This window comes from Lontra canadensis, unplaced genomic scaffold (genome assembly GCF_010015895.1).
Source record: "Lontra canadensis isolate GAN:19392208 unplaced genomic scaffold, GSC_riverotter_1.0 scaffold72, whole genome shotgun sequence".
NCBI classification, from domain to species: Eukaryota; Metazoa; Chordata; class Mammalia; order Carnivora; family Mustelidae; genus Lontra; species Lontra canadensis.
The window spans coordinates 7,794,010-7,819,104 of NW_022631066.1; the positions used below are offsets into that span (position 1 = coordinate 7,794,010).

General features: G+C 41.9%; 1 protein-coding gene across 1 annotated transcript in view; it reads left to right on the plus strand.

Moving 5' to 3' along the window:
• CUBN (cubilin) overlaps positions 1-25,095 on the plus strand; it is a 256,824-nt gene that overhangs the window by 112,122 nt on the left and 119,607 nt on the right. The window contains exons 29-31 of the mRNA XM_032880903.1: positions 2,102-2,283; positions 7,267-7,441; positions 8,886-9,055. Of these exons, the coding sequence (XP_032736794.1) occupies positions 2,102-2,283; positions 7,267-7,441; positions 8,886-9,055 (527 nt within the window). The remainder of the gene's footprint in view (positions 1-2,101; positions 2,284-7,266; positions 7,442-8,885; positions 9,056-25,095) is intronic.

A 25,095-nucleotide genomic window follows, 5' to 3' on the forward strand; every position in this document is an offset into this window, starting at 1 on the left:
TTTAACTGCCCTCATGTGACAATGCACGTATGTTCATTTTTTAAATCCAAAAAGTCTTGATGCAGATTGAGAGAGATATTTGGAAGACTTTGGCAACTAATAAAGAATATTCTGAACAAATAGAAAAGGTGGCTTGGATATGTTGGCAGAGCAAGCAATGTTTTTTCTTTTTTTTTTTTAAGATTTTATTTATTATTCATTTGAGCCATTGAACGCACACGTGTGAGTAGGGAGTGGGTGAGAGAGAATCTCAAGTGGGTTCCCCACTGAGCATGGAGCCCTGACAGGACTTGATCTCAGGACCCTGAGATCATGACCCGAGCAGAAAGCAGGAGTCAGACACTTAACCAACTGAGCCACCCAAGGGCCCCAAGCAATGTTTTTTAATCACCAAAAATTGCTATTGGAAAAAAGGGGATCCATCTTTTTTCCCCGAATTTTATCTTTTTTTTTTTTTTGTAATTTTGTCTTTAAAATCTGAGCCTTGCTCAAATTTTGCTTCTTTCACAAAGTTTTCTCTGCCTCTCCCTTCTCAAATCCCCAAATTCGTACAAACTACATGAGTCTGTAGAATTCAGTACTTGGGTGCAATCAGATTGCTTGGATTGGTGTCCTGCTCTACCACTGACAAGCAAGATAACCTTGACCAAGCCACTTGACCTTTGTGTGCATTGATTTGCTCACTTGAGAAATATAATAATCGTACATGCTTTATGTGGTTATTATGAGTATTCAAAAAGGAAAAAAAAAAACCTAGAAACATATCTAAGTACTTCGTGGCATTTCCTTTTTTGTATATACCATATGGTGCAATATCTGATTGTTTCTTGTTTTGATTTGCCTTAATTACTTTCTAGGGCGTAATATATACACATAAAATATAAGCTTCATGTTTGGGTTTTCCATGCTTGGGTCTTATGTATCCAGTTTTTATTTGTTTAGTTAGTGTTTAGATATAAGATTTTTGGGTTAGGACCTGTATCATTTACTATTTTTGTTTGTAACAGACTTGATTTTTTTAGAAGAGTTTTAAATTCACAGCAAAATTGAGTGGGAGGCAGAGTTCCCATTGATTTACCCCTGTCCCCACACATGTACAGCCTCTCCTATTATCAACATCCCCTGCCCCGCCCAACCCCAACCACAGTGGGGCATTTGTTACAACTGCTAAACGTACACTGACACTTCATTATCACCCAGAGTCCATAATTTACTTTATGGTTCCCTCTTGGCATTGTACATTCTGTGATTGACAGATGTATAGTGACATATATCCACCATTGTAGTATCCTACAAAATAGTTTTACTGCCTTCAAAATCTGTGCTCAGCCTTTCTATCCCTCCTCTGTTCTAGCCCCGGCAAACACTAATCTTTTTTACTGTCTCCATAATTTTGCCATTTCAAGAACGTCATGGACTTGGAATCACCTGGTAATGGAGGCTTTTCAGACTGGTTTCTTTCATTTATGAATATGTATATACCTTTCCTCCATATCTTTCTCTGGCTTGATAGCTCATTTATTGTTAGCATTGAATAATATTCCATTGTCTGGATGTAGCACAATTTATTTATGCTTTTAGCTACTGAAGGACATCTTGGTTGTTTCCAAGTTCTGGCAATTATGAATAAAGCTGCTACAGACATATCATATTTTTTTAATTTCCTATAATCTCACATACAAAGAAAGGTAATGATTGTTAGCTCTTAGCTTTCTAGATCTTCGATATGATAAGGAATCAAAAATAATGTATTACATACAAGGAAACTGAAGACTGAGAGACATGGTATTCACTAACATTTCTTGTTTAGTTCATTGTTCTTCCTACTATGAAATTCTTTCCTAAATAAAATGAAGAAAATCTAAAAATTAGAATGCCATTTAAAGAATACTACCAAGGATTTGATGTGCTGAGAATAAGGACTGAGAATTATTATACCAAATGATATGATCAGTGTTTTTCAAGAATAAATTTAACAAGTTGTAGCCATGATTTTTTTCACTGTACATTTTTCAATTATCTTTCGGTTGGTTGTATTTTTGAATTTTTCCCAGGGCTCAGTGCTCCCTTTGAACTGACTTGAGTCTTGGTGTTTTAACAGGTTGCGGCGGGGAGTTGTCTGGGCCCACGGGCTCCTTCAGCAGCCCTGGATACCCTAACATGTATCCCCCCAACAAGGAGTGCCTCTGGTACATTACCACAGCCCCTGGGAGTAGCATTCAGCTTACCATCCACGACTTTGATGTGGAGTATCATGCAAGGTGCAACTTTGATGTCCTGGAGGTAGGAGTTCAGATTGCTTATCAGCACATTCACTCTACCCCAGAATTCGGGGTGGAACTAGAGATCACCCTGCAAAACTCCCTAAATTATTTCCAGTGGCCAGCTGTGTTCTATGTCCAGACATTTCGACAAGTATCCATTTTTTGTGAGTGATTTTGACGAACAAATGGGATTAATAATCTCAGTTTGGGTTTCCCTAAAAGCCGGGTCTGAAGGACTTGGTGGCAGGCAATTCAACTTGGAGATGGTACCAGGAAGCAGGCATGAGGGGACAGCAGGAGGTGGGGTGAAGGGGGAAGAGCCAGTGAGGGAGCCCCTGAGGGCCACTCAGGGGGCCTCAGGTCCCACTGGGACCCTCTGAGGTGCCATGAGGACTGCTTGTCAGACCATCCCTCTAAGGGTGTGAGTCTGAGGCACTGTCCCCAGACTCCTGTCCCCACTGACAGACTGCACTCAGGATTGTTATGGCCCCACATGTCAGTCTCCCTTAGGAAAGACGGTGGGGGGTGTGCAGAATGTAGAGAAGGGGTGGCCTTGGTGAGATGGCAGCTGCCACTGGGGGATCCACATGGTGCAGGGTGCAGAATGCGGCAACACTGCATGACATTTCCCTCAGGTGATGAAGATGGCCTTTGAGAATCTATTATAATCAGGGATCTAGTCATTAGGAACAGAAACTGTCTGCTAAATTTAATGGCTTCCAACACACAAAGCTCCTATCACCTCAGCTCTAAAAATGGCTATCGTGCTTCATGACAAGTGTTCCGTATCTACCAGGACTTCAGCTCAATGAAGGGCTGGGTATTTCTTTGTTTTGGTTTTGCTTTACTGCTATACCTGCAGCTGAGTGTTTGGCAAACAGAAAAACACATGATATATATTTGTGGAATGGATGAAAGCATATATATCTCTGATTGACACACCAAACAATCACATGGCTGGTGGTTTGCGAAGGGATTTTGACATCCATTTTCCCATTTGAATGTTAAACAATCCTGCGAGGTAAGAAGGGAATTTTATCCCCATTTTACCGTCGTCAAAACAGAGGCTCAAAAATATTGATGGGTTTTTCCATGACCACAAGGACAGTGAGTGGATGAGCTTGGAACAGAATCCATCCCCTACTCCATGCTCCACATAAGCCAGTACAAAAAGAGAGAGAGAGGTGGGCAGTGTACAAGATGTTGAAATGAGTGGCATGGGCTTTAGAGGAAACTTTAGCACTTAAAACATCATTTAATTACAAAACAAGTTCTTTTTTTTTTTTTAAGATTATATTTATTTGTTAGAGAGAGAGAACAAGCAGGGGGAGCTACAGGCAGAGGGAGAAGTAGGTTCCCCACTGAGCAAGGAGCCCGATGCAGGACTTGATCCCAGACTGGGATCAAGACCTGAGCCCAAGGCAGATGCTGAACCCACTGAGCCACGAAGGCATCCCAACAAGTTCTTTCTTTGAAAAGAAATGGCGTTCTCAAATCATGCCCTCACTGAGTGGATGTGGAATCACAGAATTGCACTGAGCAGCTCTGGGCTCTCTAAAGGAGGATAATGCTGCAACAAGTGAAATCAGAGACGGAGCTGGTTAAGTCTTTGTGTTAAAACCTTTTACCCTTGTCTTCATGTCGGTCCTGGGTGTTGCCAAGTCATGGCTCCATCTCAGAAGAGGAAAGGTTTTTGGGAAGAGAGAACAAGGTGACTCCTGAAATTCACACTCACAGTTTGAGTGGGACTAACACTCACATGTAGAAGGTTCAAATGGTCTTTGTTGCCAGCAAGGATATTTTTCAGTGGCATAAAACCCCTTAACACTTACAAAGGGTTGGCAGCAGACTTCTCCATAGTAATGTGAAATGTTCCTAACCCTTCATTTTCATATTCCAAAGCACATGTGATTGTTGCCCACTTGGCAAAATATAAATGGATTCATTGTGCTGAGGCTTTTGTCATACCCATTACATGAGAAAGCAGACTAGGGCTGTTCCCTGCAAGACTCAACTGGGGGGACAGGGGGACAAGGCATGGTCTCCAGGCAGCTGCATTTAGGCAGGTCCGAACCCTGCGCAGAAAGAGCTCTGAGGTGTGGCTCCCATCAGCTTGGGGCTTATTTTTGTGAGAACAATGTGGTCTCCCATGTTGCATCAAAATCAGGGTTTGGGGGGACTATTTCGAGCCCCTTAAGTATTTTGGGAAAGCTTACTTCTTATGGCTGAAATGAGTAACCCCCTTACATTTTGTTCAAAAACCTTGTTTGACATCTTGGCAAATGCTTCTGTCAGGTGGAAAGTGCTGTAATAAATCTGCACTAATGATGATAAAAGGAAGTTTTCCATCCCTCATACCATAGCTGCTGATAACATGCTAGCAATAGGTTTCAAAATGTTCCCTGGGGTGGTCACACGGCCTGGAGACACGGCTGACTTTTCTAGATCCGCCTGCTCCAAGCCTTGCCAGGTGGGACCTCTACCAAGTATGAGGCTTACCTGGGTTTCACCAGATTTTACCAGGAGCCAATATTTTTTTCCCCTCAAAACTCAGTGTCCAGAAAGTGGCCGCTTGCATTAAGCAACAGCCGTTTGGTTACTCATAACCCTGGAATGCTGACTTGATGGTAACAATCAATGGAGCTAACAGAGCAGAAAGAAATGTTCAAAACAGATTAAAACCATAGGCTTTGAAATGTTCTATATCCTGAGCATTTTATAAAAACACATTTTTTAATCTCTGCTCATCAGACCCGCTTCCCCCCCCCACCCCGCAAGTTTAGTCATATGCTGTAGTCGAATGAACCACACCCTGAAATTCTTTCCATCTTTTTCCTCTTTTGAAGAGTCATGCGTTAACTGTTGGTGTTATTTGTGGAAGCCAAAAGTACCATTCTGTTGTTTGGGTCATGGAAATACTGGCTGACTTTGCTTCAGTCTCTTGAGAAAGGAGCCTGCTCCCGCATAAAGCAGAAAAGGAAATCCACTCCTTGGGGCAATAAATCAAGACAATTGCTTGGTGTGGGCCGTTTACTCCCTCTGGTCTCTCTGGGATGGTCTGTTGTGAATCCAGCCCCGTAAGAGGGGAAGCAAAGAATATCAGAAGCGGCAGTGTTGATTCTTCTGGAGGCTTCTAGGCCCAGCGGACTCATACCCTCAGACCTGTTATGTTTGTGATCTTAAGGGGACCCCGAGCAGGAAAAACAGAGAATATTTTGCCGACGTGCAAGTTTTCTTTGTCAGAACTAAAGCCTTGTGCTCAGTGTTCTCTCCAAATATGTGCTGTTTATTGGGCTCGGATGATTGGGAACACATGCCATCAGTTTCATGCTCTGAGGACTGTGTTGGGGCGAAGGGGGGGACGCAGGCAAATGGGGAAAGAACACCATAAGCCTGAAGCAATCTGCTCCTGTCATTTGCATATGTGTACATATAAAGGGCCACACAGGGCTCCTCCAAAAGTCCTGCTTTTGGTGGGACTTAGGGGGCCATACAAACATAGCTCCTCCTATGAAAATAAGCTTGAAGCCATCCGCCTGCTTCATTCCTTTGCAATTAAAGTCCTTGTGCTCAGTCCTCTGTGAACAGCAGTTTCATTCATTTTGGCCTTTCCTGCATGGCTGGGGGGAATGAATCAGACAAAGAAATCATTATAGATTCAAATCACACAGCCTCACCAAAAGTAGGCTTCTTGTTCTCACTCTCTCCCCTCAGAGAACCCTTGAGGGATTCCCCCTATCAGTTAAATGCTGCCCTGAGGGTGGGCGAGGGCCTGGGGCCAGAGGAATGGGGGGTGAGCGCTCGGAGGTGGGAGAGCCATACAGTGGCTGGGAGTGGGAGGGCCCTGCACACAGATCTCCCCAGCATTGCTTTCCCTCTTCTGCTTTCTCCCTGGAGCACTGAATAATGACCATATGCCATGTGGGGGATGGGGAAGGACCCAGATACCATTATGCCTGAAAACTGTCACCAAAAATGGCCTTTCTGCTACAAATTTGAGTTGGCAAGGTCTGGAGGCAGGGGTTCAGTACCTTTTGTTTGATTCTTATCTTCCTTTCCCCTTCCTCCCCACCCCCAGTGAGAAATCTGTGTATGAGGAGTTAGAGACCTGCCCTGGGCTGGGTATATCTGCCTGAAAGATGTGACTCTGAGACCCCAGGGTGAAGGTGGGGGCACTTCCTGGGAGGAATGTGTCCCTTGGGCACTGGGTCCTAGTCAGGTAGATGGTTGCCAGTTGGAGGAGCCCAGGAGACCTGAGGACACTTGAGATGGATCTAAAGGGAGACGTCCAGATACTGGGCTGTGTCCAGGGCCATTCCCCAGAGGAATCCAGCTGCTCTTGGTCATGTTCTCACCAGTGGGATTCTGGGAGTAGATTCGGAGAGAATCGGGGGGAGTCCCTCTTAAGGATACCACAGAACACACTGATACAGAGGTTATATTTTCACTCTCTCTGAAAAAAACAAAATATTATATTACATGCTTAATTTTATAAAGTATTCAAATTGCTAAGTGGAAGATCTTTTAAAAATCCAACAGGGAGATCAATAGGTTCAGCGAACTGTCACAAACAAAGTGGCTTTATGCTAACTAACTCTATTCCCATGTGCCTAGAAGAGTTAGGTAGCCAGACTCGGCAATGCCGAGTTTTATCGGCAATGCCTCTGCCAAAGAAAGCAGGAAATCCTATGAAGACGTGGAAAGAGGAAGGAGGGAGATAGGGAAGATTCTGGAATAATCTGTTCAGTTCAGCTGTACAATTCTGACTGATAGAATAAGCAGGCGTTTTGTGGGTGGCGGAATTTGTGTGTTCCTAGGGCTGAGGGAGTGCCTTTGAAAACCCAGCTCGAGTTTATAGTTCACCCCACCCAGGAAGGCTGAGATTTCAGTCTCTCATGATAATAGAATTCAAGAGCTGGTGGTACAACAAGGTCAGGGGAAGGGCTGTCATTGCTTAGATATATCTCTTAATTTCAGTCCTTTTTTCTGCATCCCGTCTTAGGTCTATGGAGGCCCTGATTTCCACTCTCCCCGAATAGCCCAGCTGTGTGCCCAAAGATCATCTGAGAATCCCATGCAGGTCTCCAGCACTGGAAATGAGCTAGTCATCCGTTTCAAGACCGACAGCTCTATAAATGGGAGAGGCTTCAATGCCTCATGGCAAGCAGTCCCCGGAGGTGAGTGAACGGAGGAGGTATCTCCAAATACTTGGACTGAACCCTTATAAATGTCATGAAATGGTTGGAGAGAGAGGTATGAAGCCCTAACACACTGACAACTTGGTGACTCCTCAAAGGGCAAATGCTGCTTTGGCATTTATTCTTCCCTAAAAACCATGGGATAGAATTTAACTTCCAGAGTTAAAATATGTGAAAGTATTTAAATCCACGGTGAAAGTAGAAGCAGGGTAATTGATTAGACTAACTTACTCTCCAAGGGCCTTGGGCTGTTCTCTGGCCTCAAATATGGGCATCAGCAGAGGGTAAATTACTTCATGCCATGGTACAGACCTTTGGATGCTTGGCAGATGTCCAAACTGTAAAAGTTAGATTTGTGAAATCTGAAGAATTACCGTGTATTATACAGTGGTGTTCTGCCTAGCATCTTAGGCAGTCTAATAATATTTACCTGTTGTGAATATTTTTTTAATAAAAAATGAATGCACAAAATATTTGAGCAGAAGTTAACCTATTCAGCTACTAATAAAGCCATGTTACCTGACAGCTTACTAGGTGCCAAGGATCTATTCTGTTCCGTGAGCACGATCTCATTTCATCCCTCACAATCAGCCTATGAGGGAAGGTAATTTCAAATCATCACCTTACTAATGAGGAAATTGAAACTCAGAGATGTTAGTAGTTGTCCAAAGTCACATAGCTAGGAAATGCCAAAGCATAGATGTGACCCCAGGCTACCTCGCGGCCCCACTTAGGGAACCCAAAGGTGGTATAGTAAGTGTGTTGGATCTTTCCTAAAGTTAATGATGTGTGAATTTAAAGAGGAGTATATATATATATGATTATGTAGACATAGTCTTTAGATTACCCCAAATGATTGTCAGCTATTAGAAAATAATACTACATTTTTTATTATAGGTTTATATTATTATAACTCCAAGATATGATAAGGCATAGAGACACACAGTGATAGGTATTTGATAATATCATAGGAATAAAAAGACTGAATAACTGTACCAGGCCCAGAATATTAAATTTTAAAAGATAGATATTAAATTATTAAAAGCATACACTACTAAGTTACCAAATTCTTAGGAGATGTGTTATTCTTACAGTATATTTTTAGAGAACAAATAAGAGGCATTTTATGGCTTTATGAGAATATGATTTTATTTGCACTTATTTTTCAGTATCTAAAAATTTTTTTTTTAATTACTTTTGTCATCAGTATTAAAAAATTTTAGGGATTTTCTTAGTCATCCTTCTTCATTTTGTTGGGATGAATGAAATTAATGGTGGATATTCAGTTCTGCATAATGTTTAGCACCAACATAAAACAGGTGGTTGAACAAGGCAACATACTGTTCTAAGCTATCAGGTCATGGGGCAAAGTTTTATGCATCGTAGACTCTTCTCATTCTTGAATTGGGTTTCCTACTTACAGGTTGTGGTGGGATTTTCCAGGCTCCCGCTGGAGAGATTCATTCTCCAAATTACCCCAGTCCTTACAGGCGTAACACTGACTGCTCCTGGGTCATTCGGGTGGAAAGAAATCACCGTGTTCTCTTGAACTTTACTGATTTTGACCTTGAACCTCAGGACTCTTGTATTACGGTAGGTGACACGATTTCAAGCATCGTCTATAGTCAAACCAGGGTCAGAATTATTGCCTTGTGAGCATATTTAGTAAATGCATTAATTATGGATGTTTTCAACAGTAAATCATGGGAAACCCAACTATTGGCAACCTAAAATATAAGGACATTTACTTTTTTATCTAAATACAAATCAGGAGGTGGCTGATTTCAGGGTTTTTTAGCAACTCCGTTTCTGTTCTACCATCCGTAGTGTGTTGATTTGTAATTTTGTGTTTGTTTCCTCATTGTCAGAAAATGGTGGCAGTAGCTCTGAACATCCTTCCTGAGTATAGACGCAGAGAAAGGGAGAAGGAATTATCCTGTTTTTTCTGTTTTGTGGTTTTTTAATCAAGGAAACAAAATTTTCATGCAAGTCTCCTTCCATATATCATTAGTCAGAGTTAGCTGCAAGAGAGACTAGGGAACTTTTAATGGAAGAAATTTATCAAACTACTTCAAATCAATTATTATTAAGCCTCCTGGGGGTTTTCATGGGTTGTTTTTTTCTTGAGATCAGGGTATCTCAGTCTGCTACTAGAACAAATCAGTGTCTGATAGGACAGAATAAATTGGGGGATTGAAGTGGAGATTCCTATTAGTTGGCCAGATGACCAAAGTTTCTGTTACTACCTTCAACTTTAGTACATTCTCACTTGAAACTAATGATTTATCCTTAATGTAAGAGTGAATGAGGATGTATTTTGAGATTTTCTTTCTTTTTTTTTTTTTTTGGTTACCTGATATTTTTAACTAAAAATTTTCCATCTTTCATTTGTATTTAGAAACATTTCATTCAAATATAAACCAGATTCTCTTGGCTAATGGATCTTTCTATTTTAGTTTTCTGACAGTTTCTTACACAAACTTAAACTGGCTAGCTTTCAGATTTACCTCAGGAAAACTCAAAAGTTGTTTCACATCTTTCAAAATAGTCCAGTCAAATGGTATGATGTCAAATACTATTTTACAAGGTAAAATTAGTAAACTACTTAAAAGATCAGTTGATTTATGACTAAGTATTAGTCTTCTAAATGAATCTTCAGAGTCTAAGTTGGCAAAACATTGTACAAACTTAAGGTATAGAGCAAAGTATACACTTGCCATAATGATGACTCAGACCAACTCTCCTGACAAAGATAATTTAAACATTTTAGGTGATATTAAAAAATACCTTTCTAAACGTAGCAAAGAACTCACCAGATAGTGTGAAATCTCTGAGTAAATATTGAAGAGGTGTGAGCCTAGTATTTGAGGTAGCTTTTACCTATAGGGCATTTGCTGATCCAGATGGGGATAGCAGCACCTCGGTGAGCCTCTCAGGGCAAAGAGGAGCAAAGTGTGAGTTTAGAGATGGAATAGAGTGGAAGTCCTGGCAAGCCATCTCATATCAAGGTAAAGAACAGTAAAACAGCCTGCACAGACTGCATCCCCGCTTTGAGTCAGCTGAGTGGACCCAAAATCTGAATGAGAGGATACCCTGTACTGTTAATATATCTTTGGACATCTGACAAAAGCAATTTAGAATTTTCTTCAAAGGGACATAAAGTGATCCTAGATCTCATTTCTACTAATAAGTTTTCATGGGCAATAGCCAGCACACTATCAAAGATATGCATGTACCTGAGGAGATAACAACATAAATGAGATACAATATGAATAACAGACAATGGAAACAACATACTAACGTGGCAGATTGGTGAACAATTGTGATTACTAGGCTCATGGAGATAAAAGTCAAACTTTAAACTCTCAGCAAGGAACTGCAAACTATGAAAAGTGACATTGCAAATATGAATGAGAACCAATTAAAATTTTTAAAACTGGATGAAATATAATAGCTGAAATTAAGATCTAGTCAAAGATTTTTTTAAAATATTTTAGACAGATTAGACAGATGAAGAGAGAAAAAGTGAACTAGAAGATAAGTCAGAAGAATCTATCTGGGGAAAAAGCATGGATAGGCAAGAATATGGAAAATATAGAAGAGAGGTTAAGACACATAGAAGAGGCTTATAAAAGGTATACATTTAATTGTAATCTCGGAAGGAAAAGTGAGAGTTAAATGGAACAGAAGCAATATTTGAAAAGCTAATGACTGGGGTGCCTGAGTGGCTCACTTGGTTAAGTGTCTGCCTTCAGCTCAGGTTATGATCCCAGGGGCCTGGGATGGAGCCCCACATCGGGCTCTATGCTCAGCAGGAAGCCTACTTCTGCATCTCCATCTGCCCCTCTGCCTGCCTATGCTCACTCTCGCTCTCTCTTTCTGTCAAATAAATAAATAAAATCTTTATTATAAAAAAGAAAAACTAATGACCAAGACTTTTCTAAATCTGATGAAAGACATCACATTTAGAAAAACAAGAATCCCAAGGAACCCAAACAACTAAGCGAGTAGAAATAGAAAGATAAATAAATAGAAAGATATACTAATCTAAAAAAAACTAAAGATAAAGAGAAAATGTTACAATCAGCCAGGGGAGTAGGTAGGAGAGCAGATTGCCTTTTAGGAAGTGGCAGAGTGGACCCTGACTTTTCAACAGTGATAATTAGAAGGCAAAAGACAATGGCATGGTATCTTCAGTCTAAGGAGAGTAAATAACTACCAACCAGGGACTCTGTCCTCTCCTAAAATAGTCTTTAAGAATGAAGGTGAAATAAAGCATTGCAACAGAAAAGGGTCTTCAAGAAAAGTTAAAATGGTCCAGAAACAAATTGTTTACTTTTTAGATGTGCCTGCAATGGGCAATTCTCCACCATTTGTTTCCTCTCCCAGTTGGTATGGTGCCAGGTACAGTATCTTCTCTTCTCTTCGGTAAAGTCCATAACCCATAAAATTCAACATACAAAAGTGTGTGAACAAAACAAAGCCTAGGTCAAATGGGTCAAAGGCACGCCCAGCATGGCTACATTTTTCCCCTCCTGTGTTCATGAGTAGAGCTTTCCACCTACATGGGATATAAATATACAGACAGGTTTGCTATTAACCACAGCCGTATCTCAACCTGCAGCAGGCCTTGACTTAACAAACTTAGCAGGAGGCAACAGATAGGAGGAAGTGAAGCCTCAAGTATGATCTGGTCATAGGCATGGAGACAGGAAAATAAACCAAAGACAGGTGCTGGGAGGAGTTCAGTCTAGCAAATGAGGTAAAATATAAAATGTAATAGTCCAAACAAGTTGTCGGGAAAAGGGAATCCTATATGAGGTAGTTGGACTATCCCTGCCATTGGGCCAATGGGGCTTTCAGAAACAGTTGCCACTAAGCACTTGAGCAAAACTTCGATATAAAAAGTGGGTTACATTTTGGGAAACCTGGGTGGCTCGGTCAGTTAACCATCTGCCTTTGGCGTGGGTCATGATCCTAGGGTCCTGGGATCAAGTCCTGCATTGGGTTCCTTGCTCAGCGGGACACCTTCTTCTCTCTCTGCCTGCCACTCCTCTGCTTGTGCTCACTCTCTCTCTCTCTCTGACAAATAATAAAATCTTAGGGAAAAATTTTAAAAATAAATAAAATAAAAAAGAATTACCTCAATTGCATGGTGCCATGGTTAAGAAGTCTAGCCCTGTGGTGAGGAAGACCTGGGGCAGAGCCTGAATTTTGCCATTTTCAGATGGTGTTGACTTGAAGAAAGTTAACTTTTCAGCTTTAGTTTCTTTCACTGTGAAATGGCGAAAATAAGAGTACCAGTGTCAGATTTGTTGTTGGGATATTTGGGATGCTGTAAGTGACCTGCTTTTCATGTAGAAAGGTATTGATTTGTGCTAGCCATAATCAGAATGGTGCTGATGGTGAGTGCCCTCCGAGAGGCATGTGCAATGAGCCCTGGGAGAGGGGGTGGCATGGAATACTAAAAGGAGCAATGGGCTGAAGATTCAGGACTTCCCATCTGTGACCATGGGCCTCAAGGACATCAGTGAAAGAAGAGCCTGCTTAGGAAACTTTCTCATAACATAGGGCCTACCATCTCATGTCCCTAGGACTCCATAACCATAATAATCATCATGAGAAAACAGAGGGAGCAATTCATTTGGATCTGGAAGCCAGGGAAGTTTTCACACTGGAGATGACATTTTCGTGGCAGAATTTCACCAGTAGAAATGTGGGAGCAAGGCCAGGAGAGGAGGCTTTGGAAAAAGAATTGGGGAAATTATGCACAGAGGGATGTCTACACACAGACCTGTGAGGATAGAAAAGATGTTGTACTGGAGTGTAGCTAGCTACCCATGGGTGAGCATGTAGAGACCAAGAGTCTATAGAAGACATTCTCAGTAGCCTCAGGATTGGACAAACTCTCTCATGCTTTCTGAATCTGTAATTATTTTATAGATTGTATGAAGTTAATAGAAGTTTTCTGTGAAACAGAAGAATTATAACTCAAAACTGTATTTTACAATGATAGCAGGTGGCCGTGTGAGGACAAGGTTGGCAGAGAAAGAGAAAGATAGCATGAAGGCTGTTTGGGAAGCTATGGAAAAGCTTTGGGCAGTGGCCTTGGGTGTGGAAAAGAAGAGATGTATTGGAGAACTCATGTGGTTGTACCGTCACCAAAATTTAGAGATAATTACGTGGTAGAAGGTGAGGTGGGTGATAGAGATGAGGGAATCAAATCTATTCACTTGACGAATGAGTGAGTGATGACACTATGAAGTGAGTAAAGGGGTAGATACCATGAGTTTGATTAAGAAACTTTTTAGCTTAGCGGTCTACACTATGGCCCTTATAAAGTTTGACATAGGAGTTTAGGGCTCACGATGGCATCTGAACCAGACATATACATTTGGGAATATTTCTGTTTATCTGGGTAGTTGTTAAAGCTGCAGAAGTAGGTATGATCACCTATAATAGCATTTTCTAAAGAGAAAAGTGCCAAGTAAACTCTTTAGGAAATATCACCGGGGTGCCTGGGTGGCTCAGTGGTTAAAGCCTCTGCCTTTGGCTCAGGTCATGATCTCAGGGTCCTGGGATCGAGCCCCACATCAGGCTCTCTGCTCAGCAGGGAGCCTGCTTCCTCCTCTCTCTCTGCCTGCCTCTCTGCTTACTTGTGATCTCTGTCTGTTAAAGAAATAAATAAACAGAATCTTAAAAAAAAAAAAAAAGAAATATCACCATTTAAGGGGTAAATGGAGGAACAGAGGAAGAGAAGACTAAGAAAAGGCATTCAGAAGTGGGTGGAGAACCAGAGAGAGTGGTAGTATAGAAATGAGGAGTGAAGTGAATTTTAGTAAGTGATCACAGGAATCAAGAGTAAGTGATCACAGGAATCAAAGGTATCAAATACAGCAGAGGTCAACTAGGAAGGGCATTGAAGCCAGGCCACTGGATTAAGTCTTTGATGACTTTGATGACCTTGTAAGGAGCAGGATGGGTGTGGGTAATAGTGGAAGATCACAATGGGTTAGGAGAGGCAGGAGCTTCTTAGCTTTTTCCAGGAGTTATGACAGTGAATGTTATAAGGAGATAAAAGGCTATAATCTACAGGTAAGGCAAGACCAATGGAAAGTTGTTTTTTTGCTTTTGTTTTGATTTGTTTTAATGATGGAGAAGCTCTAGCATGTGGGGAAAGCATGGTGCTGTTGAAAAGGAGCAACTGAATATAAGGGATACATAGAGTAATTAATGAAGTCATGTTCAAGGCAGAGATCTGGAGACAGACTGGTCCTATAAACTTCATATTTTCAGGATGAGAAATTAAAACACATGGCTAACCCCAAGACATATAGTTTTCTTTGATTTGCAGATGTATTTATATTGAAAATTACAGAAATCACACATAAGCCAAGCCATTTTTTTCTGTGCAGTTTACAAATTACCTTAACAAACGGTTAAAGTAATGTGAGGAAGGACTATTCTGGTAAACTAGGGTAGAGATCTGCTATGTGTGGTTGCCAAGTGGACCCAGTTATAGGATGGGAGGCCGGCAGAGCTTGGAAGCAGGCAGGCAGTGTCCTGGTGAGGCTGGAAGCTTGGCTCCAAGTTACAGTTAACTGTCCAGGGGTTCGTGAAGGCGAGCATTGAGGCACCAACCATCTATCCTTTATAGCTAGATGGACACTGGATGTGAAACGTAGCCTACAGTCCAATATCTTACATAACATCTCTGCAGTTTAAGTTCAGACAAAGCCAATCATTCATTCTGGAGACATTCAAGTTAATTTCTTGGTCCTTTTGCTTAGACAGAGTCATTAGCAAAGAGAAAAATATTCAGCTCCCAGTGATGCTGCCAGATAACATTTGTATTCATGGGATTTTTAATAGAGCTTAATTGTACTATGAAATATCAAAGTAACTTATGGCTGGATGGGACCAGCAATCATGTTTTTTAAAACTCTTGTAACAGTTCGGATTGTCAGAAGTAGAAATATTAATTTTAACAGACATTATGGCTAATAGTTGCAAACACATAGATACATGGGATATTAAGTTTACAAGAGGAGAGATTAGAGGTAATTTACTGTCATATGCTGATTTTGGGGGTAGTATTCTTATTTTAAAAATAAGAACATTGAAGTCCATATGGTCAGGATCGAGACCCGGTAAAAATTAATAACAAGACCAGCACTAAAACATAAGCATGCCTAAAGTAATGATAAGTATTCTGAGAAAATATAAGAATTACAGTGGACATGTGAGGAACTGAATAGCAGAATAGAAGACAACTGAAAAAATAGGAGGAGAAAATAAAGCTAGGGTTTCTTTGGAATCATTTTGAATTCTCTTTTGGATGGCCAGGACTTAATTTATCAATATAAGGAAGAGTGTTAGGATTCCAGATATGAGGTAGAAGGTGTCTTTGCCTTGACATTGGGTGGTCTGGTCTCCATGCACCCATTCAATCTTTGGTGTCAACTTTGCACCAGAACCTGCGGCACCACTAGTGTCCGGGCATGGCTCCAACACTCCCTCTTGTCATGGCTGGGGGATCCGAGTTTGCTCATTTATAAAATCGAGTGCCTGGTGAACCCACAGCTAGAGAGGATCCAGTTAGGAGTTGCATCTATGGGTCAGAGGAGAAGCACGAGGTGGGACGTGAAGAAACAGACGCTGAGTGTCTAGTGACGTCGGTGTGGGGGTTCACTCTAGAGATCACAGCTAGACCCGCACCGACTCGCTAAGCTTCAGTTTCCACTCTGGGACACAGGATCGGCCTTGGCTAGGAGGTCATCTCCACGCTCCACTTGCTGTGCAGAAGAGAGCTCTTCCTGTAGCAAGTCTGGTCCCCAGTGGTCCTAAGTAGAGGCAGGGTAAGCCCACAGGGACCCCCATCTCTCTAGGCCTTGTGGAACTATAGGCAGCATTTAGCAAGAGGAAGAAATGCATGACAATTTTAAAATGGAACAGTAATGCCCGGCCTCCATCCCCTCTCACATAACCACCAGCAATAGTCTTGGTACCCGAAAGGCAGCGCTCTGGTGCATGAATTGCGAACAGCTGCATGGCTGACCCCGTGAGTAGGTGGATTTTATAGTCTCTACTCCTGCAATAGTCAGTGCTTCAGTGGAAAACTGCAGATGACACATTTGGGAATGTGCTGTGCTGAGTTCACTCCCTGGCACAATTATCGAGATACAGTCTCACTCTTTTGAGCCACATGAGAACTCAGATAACATCACAGAGGCGCGTTTTCTAGAATTTCATGCTGCTATAATGAAAAAAGAAAGAGAAACAGAATTTTCTGACCTCTAATGAAATGGTGATGGCATCGTGGGGAGCTAATCAGAAAGCTCAACTGACGGTCAGGTTTCAACTAATTTGGTAATATGTTTACACTTTCTACACTGTCTCTTTTGAGTGGCTAGTGCAATTAACCTCCGGCTCTCCGGAATGACACATTGTGAGTATTTCTTGCTAAGGCAGCAGTGGGACCCACTGGTTGGGCCTGACTCTGTATGGTCAGCATGAAAATGGCTCCATTATGTTGCCTTTCATGAAGGCTGAGTATTAACGTGACCTCTGACAGACGGTTTAATTGCTTAATTAGAGTCTCTCTTCCGAGCCTTAAATCCATGTAGCTCTGCGAGCACTTATCGATCTCTGAGCAATGCTGGCAGTAGCTGAGTGTGGGAGCGGGAGAGGTCATTTCTGCCGCTTCCTCGGGGGCCCTGGAGACTCCCGCCCCCTGGTTTCAGCATCCTCTTTGCTCAGCACGATGGAATGTCTGCCTTGTGAGAATCAGTCAGAAGCAGATAAAAGCAAGCAGAGCACAGCCCCGGTCCAGCCTCTCTTTAGGAGAAAACATACATTAGGGCTAACAGAGCCTAGTACAAAAAGGCGGGGGGTGGGGGGAGGCACATGGTGAGCAACTGTTTTTCTTTCTGAAGCTTTGTGTGCCAGTGGAGGAGAAAGAAAACAAAGTGTGTGATTTGAAGTGAGGAAGACCAGACCCCCGACCCCCACCCGTAGCCGGGGAGTCTGCTATCGTTCACACAATTTGACAGTAAGGCACAGGGTGGACCAGGGCAAACACAGAACACGGAATCCATATTTAGTTTTATTTATTTTGTTTTTTTTTAAGAAACTGCCCATGATGTGTTTTCTTTTAAAACATTGATCTTTTCAAAACAGAGCAAATAGACACAGGAATAATAGAACTCAGAGCTTCAAAGAGACAATGGAAGTGATTCTTTAAATATTTATTGTTTTACAAATAGATCCAGGCCAAAAATTAGTCTCTCCCCACCTCCATTTCTTCCCTTTCTCCCTCACTTTTTCCCACAGAAAGTTTAGTTTCCATTTGCTGCTTGAGGACGATCTCTGACGATTTCTTTAAAATGTTTTATTCTGTGACTTGCTTTTGATAAGCTGCCTCGCCGTTTTGCCTTCCAGTACCACATTAGTCACCCAGAGCTGTGCCAGTCCCAAAGGAAAGCATTACTGAGTTTGAAGCCACAATTCTCAATTTGCGGTCAGGGCCTTTGCTTGGTTTCGTTTGCATTTCAGCTCATGGTCTCCCTAAATGCTTGTTTATTTGTGAGAACTAAAGGAGCTTTTTGGATGTATTTTCCTATCAACATTTCCAGTAATCTTTGAGTTACTGCTTGCAACAGTGCCAAATTACTAGAGGTTATAATCTGTAAAAATGGAAGACTGAGTGCAATAACTTAACAGCGAAGGAATAGGGATGACAAAGTCCCGCGGTGAGATGCGTGGCTGTGTATTTAACCTGGTGTTTCATCTCAGAGGCGCTGAGCTGGCAAACGTCACCGACTGAGGAACCCCACACTTCCTCCCCCCTCCCCCACCCCCAAGGAAAGCTGCTATAATGAGTAATATTTTCATTTCCTTCCTCACATATACTTATGACTTTAACAGCTTGGATATTTTCCTAAGGGATCCCCCTCCCTATCACTTAATATTTCCTCTGTCTTGGAGCTGTTCCCATTCCAAGATGGGAATTCCGTTAACAGCTACACCACCACGTGTAGCACGTAAAAATATTTTGGAGACTCTCATGCGCTAAACTGACTTTCTACCCCGATGTGAATGATCTCTTCCGAACCCCAAATATCTCCTCCTTCCCCCGATCATCTTTAAGGCAATCCAAAGCAGTAGACATGTGTTACAAGGAGTTAAAAATGAAATAAAAGGTAAAGACTGGGTTGAAAACCAAATTAGGCCAGGCTCAGGTGAGAGGGGCCATGCTAGACCGGTAGGTTGTGGTTTTTTTAGGCCAGGAAAGGACAAGAAGTGGATTTACATCTGAATCAAAGAAGAAAACCAAGTTTAGGAATCAGGGATACAAGTTTTAGGTTTGCTTATTGGTCGTGGACACTGTGCCCTTTGTCACACAGTCTGCTGAATTAGCCACGCGGGGAATCCCATGCATGTTCAGTGGGATGGAATGCATGACAGGTGCCAACTGCCCTGAAATCCATGGGGGCCCCCAGACAAGACTTTCTCAAATGCCACTGAGGATGCATTATTGCAGGTCTAAATAAATGAGGGGCATTTCCATTCTATTTCCTGAACTCCCATGATTATCTTTCTCGGAGATCATGGACCTATCGCTTAGCTTCAGAAAATCACGATCTCTCAATATTCTATTCTCGATGACTAAAACTGTGTTTTATCTTTTCAGTTGGCTTTATGATAATTGCTCAGATGTCCCATGGATGGGATTCATATACTGGCTCTACACGGCTTAGCGTGTGACTGTGAGCAAGTTCTGTTTTCTGAGTTTCAATTTAACCAACTGTAAAGTGGAATTGGAAGAAGAATTGAATTTTTTTAAAATGTAAAGTATTTAGCACAGTGTCTGGTACAGATAAGTGTTCATTGCTATTCCACATTTTTCTGTGACTACGTCTACTGCTTCTATTACTGTCTACTAATACTATGTTGAAGGTCTTATCTTTTTAAAAACTGTGAACCGTAGGTACACAGAACCAGATCCGTAATCCAAAGTTCATTTCTTTTTTTTTTTTTAAGATTTTATTTATTTATTTGACAGGCAGACATCCCAAGTAGGCAGAGAGACAGGCAGAGAGAGAGGAAGAAGCAGGCTCCCTGCTGAGCAACGAGCCTGATGCGGGGCTCCATCTCAGGACTCCAGGACCATGACCCAAGCCGAAGGCAGAGGCCCTAACCCACTGAGCCACCCAGGCACCCCCCCAAAGTTCATTTCTAACTGTCCTCATTAGTTATTAACAGATTCATTTTATCTTACTTTAATACTCTTAAAAATCTTAAAATACCTATTATAATTTTTTTCACACATTCTCCACTCCATCATCTCACTGAATTGTATCACCTCATAAATGTGCTATTTTAACACCTTCCAGAAGATTCACAAATGAGTTGACAAGGAAAGAAGTAGTAGAGCGGAAAATGAAAACAAGAGCATAGTCTTACACACATATCTATGCATATACATTCACGATTTGTTTGCCTGGAAAGCTCAACTCTGTTGCTCAGCCCAAACTTTGGAGGATTATAAAACATGCTGTGTGTTTTGCCTTTGAATTAAAATAGTTTCCTTTTACTCCAGCTTGTCATAAATTTTAACCCACATATTCAATTGGTTTATTTCCTCCCTGAGCGAAATGCAACTTTGTAAAGCCAGAAAATAGGAGAGGCAGTCGAAATGTTTTCCTACTCACTTACTCTCCAGCATGATCTGAGGGAACAGATTCCAGTTTCTGGAAAGGAAAATGCAAACATTACGAGGAAGCTAATGTTCATTTTCCCCCCTCAGTCATATGCTTCAGGCTGTGAGTGCTGACGATTTCTGGGAGGTGATCACGAGTCAGTCCTTCAGCAGGAGCGTGGATCAGATCAGCGGGCAGGGCAGGGGTCTTCGGGCTCAGTTCTGGGTGCTTCATGGGGATCACACACTTGCTCTTCCTATCTAAGCAAAGCGTCAGTGATTGCGTTATTTTACAGGATGGGGAACCTCAGCTTTCTTGTGTCACATGTTACATTTTATAAAGAGTGCTCTGCGGTCGTGGTTTGTTAGGAACCCGAGTTAAAGGAGACACCCATTTAGGCAGGGAAAACTTCAGGCTGCTGTGGTGACCAAGGTGAGAGGTGATGAGGTCCCTCACCCAGAGGAGGCCCTGTGGAGGGGGTGGTGCGAGGGACTAGGAAAGACCTTGGAGAGAGAATTGACATAAAGATCCCCTGGATTTGGGGGATATGGGAGAAGTCTGAGGCAAGAAATGAGGGAGAAGGAGGAATTAGGGGAAGGAAGATGACTTCAGTCTGAGACATTGACACTCGAGATTTGTGTTGCCATCCAAGCAGTGATGTCTGGAATGCCATGGGATGGATAAGCCTAGAGCCTGGAGAGAGGTGTGTGGTACATTTGGAGATATTAGCCAACTAACAAATGTGTTGGAGCTCTTAAAGCAGAACCCATATCTGTTTAATGACATTCCTGTGAGGCAGCAAAAGGCCAGATTAAGTGGCATTAGTAGCCATCTGGCTTAGCTACTGCAGTACTGTCCGAGGAATAGCATATTTTCTTCTTGTCCTTGTATGGAATCGTTTATTTACATGTCTGACTGGTACACCCTTAAATATTTTAAATATATACGGTATTTAAAAGTTCTACGTGCTCCTCATATTAAATTTCTGAAATACAGAAAGGAAGAAAAAAGAAATCAATGCCACCCATAATATTGCAATATTAAGGACAGACTGTTAAACATTTGGCTTATTTCCTACACAAACATACCAATCCAAACACACACATGCATACTTACCACATGTAGACGTAGATAGTTAAGGTACTACCACACATCATTTTGAATCCTACTTTTTTCACTTATCATTATTTAATATGTTTCTCCTTAAAAATAATTTCTTTGGGCAGATAATCAATGATATGGACATACTGGAACTCATCTAACCACTAGCTTATTATTGATGACTTTGATTACTTCTTTTTTTATTATAATAATGCTATGAAGAACATATTTGTATGTGAATCTTGTTCTACATATCCTATTTATTTCCTTGACATTAATTCTCTTTACCGAACACTCTGTTTTGAAATATGTTAAGTATACCGAAAAGTATAAACTCATAATGCATGTGGAGTATACATGAACAAAACCATTTCACTGTCCAGACTTGCCAAGTTGTAATATTTTGCCATATCTGCTTCAAGTTCTTTTTTTTCCCAAAAGAAATGAATTACTCAGGAGACAGTGAAATCCCATGTGTAGCCCACACTGATACCATTCCCTATTCTTATCTTGAAGGATACCACAAATGAGAATTTGCGTTTATTATTCCTACGGCTATTTTTATACTTTTTCCGTTTTTTATACTTTTTCCGTTTTTTAATACTTTGTCTGTGTTGTAATGCAGACCTAATGCATTCTTTTGCCGCCATACAATATTCCATTTCATGAATATGCCATGAATCACATTCTGCCATTGGGGTACATTCAAATGGCTTCCAATATTTGGCTATTGCAACTCTCACAGCTACGGACATTCTTATACAAATTTCTGAATGCAGCAATGCAAGAGTTTCCCTAGGGGAAACACGTTGAAGTCAAAGTGCTAGATTTTATTTACCCTACATTGCCAAGTTCTGCTAAAAACATTATGTATGGGAATTCCTATAATGAATTGGAGAAACTCATCTTCACATTCATACTATATAATTTCCACTAAACTTTCAGTACATTGTCCTATTTGAGCTTTACAATGGCGAGGCAGGGAGGGATTCTCTACTTCCATTTTTAAGAGATGAAATGATAACCAGAAGCTTCTAAAGTGTCTTGGCAAGAAAACAAATACCAGAGGCTGACCCAGGTCTCAAGTCTAGGTGTCCAGACTCTAAGAACAGAATGCTTCCATGTGTTCTGACCATAAGGTCTCTGTGCTACCCACATGTTCTGAATCTAAGAGCAGCATGCTGTCCTCTGGGCCTTACTTGTTTCAGTGGAAAATGTCACAGGGTCCAGAATCTATGCATAGTTCAGCAAAGGTTATGCAACTGAAAGGACAGGAACAGTGTGGTCTGAGCTAACCATGGATATCAACACCCATTTTTTAAAAAGATTTATTTATTTATTTTAGTGGGGGAGGGGCAGAGGGAGTCCCAAGCAGACTCTGCACTGAGCACAGAGCCTCATGCAAAGCTCTACCCCATGACCCTGAGATCATGACCTGGGGACCTTGGGGAGGAACCTAGATTTGAAAGCACCGCCTTTCCCGAACTTGGCTGGATGCTTTGTTACCCCCAACTCAACTGGTACATTATAAATTCTTGAACAATTTGTGATAGTCTTACTTTCCAAAGAACTAAGGCAGAAACAAAGAAAGAAGGGGGTGGGATTCCCCCTAAGATAACTGGATCCCATGAGTGTTTCTCATGTGCCAGTGACTCCTCCCTCCATCCCGGGGAGAACCAGCTCTTTAAAGGGAAGTGAAGGTGTCACCCTGTCTTCATTTCTCCTCTTTGCACACACAGCCCAGCCCACTCAGTTAGTGTCTGCCTGTCATCACGCCCTAACAACTCATGAGACCTCCAGTGACCTCCAAGTCACTAAGTTCATGAGTAATTTTTGCTCCTTTCAGTAGAGTTTTCAGTAGTTGATCAGTCCAGGTGTGGAAAAGGAGACTCAGAGACTTAGGAAACCCATTATTCTCCATGACATTTTCTGGAATGTCTGCATAGAGAAGTGAGTAGAGAAGGGAGGCGGTCACCCTGATGGCCATCTCTTGCTTCTTATAGCCCTTTGCTTTCTTTCTCTCCCATGTTAAGAGAATGTTGGAATTTATCATTTTTTTCCTTTATTTCTACAAGATACCACAAACCTGAGGTTCTTTTGTGTAGTAAACTTTGACTAAATATTTCAAGACTCGCAGGCCATTACTGCAAAGAACAACCTAGCAGCGAAGTTCTAATGTGACATTAGACATCCTTATCCCGAAGATTCCATTATCCATTCCTTCCTCACGCCTTCGTTTCACACCTCCTGCATCAGTTAACTATTGCTGCATAACAAATTTCTCCGAGACCAAATGCCTTAGAACAACAGCACTGATACTTTCTGTGAGTTAGGAACGCCAGTGCCGCTCACCTGGCTCTTTCCTTGCTCACTCACAAGGTTGTCGGCAGGACTCAGTGGATTTGGTTCAGGGCAGACAATGAGCTGGAGGCCTCCCTCAGCTCCTTGAAGGGCAGGCCTCTCTGCTGGGTGTCTCATGGCACAACAGCTTACTTTAGAGAGGGCCAGCAAGCAAGAGAGCTGACAAGATGGAGTAACCTCTCATAACCTAATCATGGAAGTGACATCCCCTCTCTTTGACCCTTATTGGTTTATTAGAAGCAAGTCATTAGCCCACATTTGGGGAAAGGGAGGCAATTACACAAGGACATGAATCACTTGCAGCCAGATCAGAATATACTCACTGTCATGCGTGCTATTCATTTTACATTCCGATCCACGAGAGAGAGGAGAGTAATTTCTTAACTCTCCACCTCCCACCCCCGCAGTCCCCATTGGGTAATATCCTTGGGTTATGTGTCCTGCCCGGGCTCCAATCTCATCCATAGTGCTGGACAAACCCCCACACTCGGACCTCTTTTTGTTTGTGCTCCCATAGCTTCCTACTTTTATTCATTTCTTAAACAACAATCTAGCTTTCTCTTTGCCTCACTTTCATAACAGAGACTGATATCTCTCAAGTACTTACTTTGAGCCAGGAAGCATTGTCAGTACTTTGTATCTTTGCACTCACTTAATTCTGATGGACAATATGTGTTATCTAGTCATGTCAGTCACACGTATTTCTATCATCAGTAAGTCTCTGGGAAGGCAAAAGTTCCTTTTATTTTTTCAGATTACCAGTGCTTTGGACTCTGACCCCGGACCTCTCTACATGGCATCTTAAAGGGATGCTAGTCTCACAGCTGAATGGCTCCCCACCCCAGTGTCACCTTATGCTGGAGTTGATACATGTTACCTTTGAAAAAGAGTTGATATTCCCCAAATCTCCTTAAGATAGTAAAGTGTCAACTATTAAAATTCATAAATGTTCGGCTCGGTTCTAACTTCTGGGTGGAGCTTAGAGTATGGAGGTTTCCCTATAGCACCATCATGTCATGTGTCCTGTATACTCTGGGCTTTGGGGACAGGTCTGATGTCCTCTGCCCACCTTCCATCTTCTGTGTTCCCTTGCTGTGCTGGCAAAAAGCTGGCCCAGCCAGCGAGAAGGGCACCGGGGGGCTGTGCGTGTGGTGTGGCCCATGCCCTATGATTAGACCCTCCTCCACTGCCATTTGGGCCCAGAATGTAAAAAAGCCTGCCCAGAAAGCAACCCCAACTGACCTCTTTCCCACTGTGAATAGCCTCTTTTACCCACTGTCATGCCTGCTATGCGTTTATACATTCCGACCCATGAGAGAGCGGAGAGTGATTTCTTAACTCTGGGCTTTCCCTCATTCTTAGTCCTCTATTCTTAGAGGTTCATATACTCTTCTATATGCAATTCATTTACTCATCCATACATTAAACATTTATTTTCTGTTATGGGCCAGGTTCTACTCTTTTAACAAG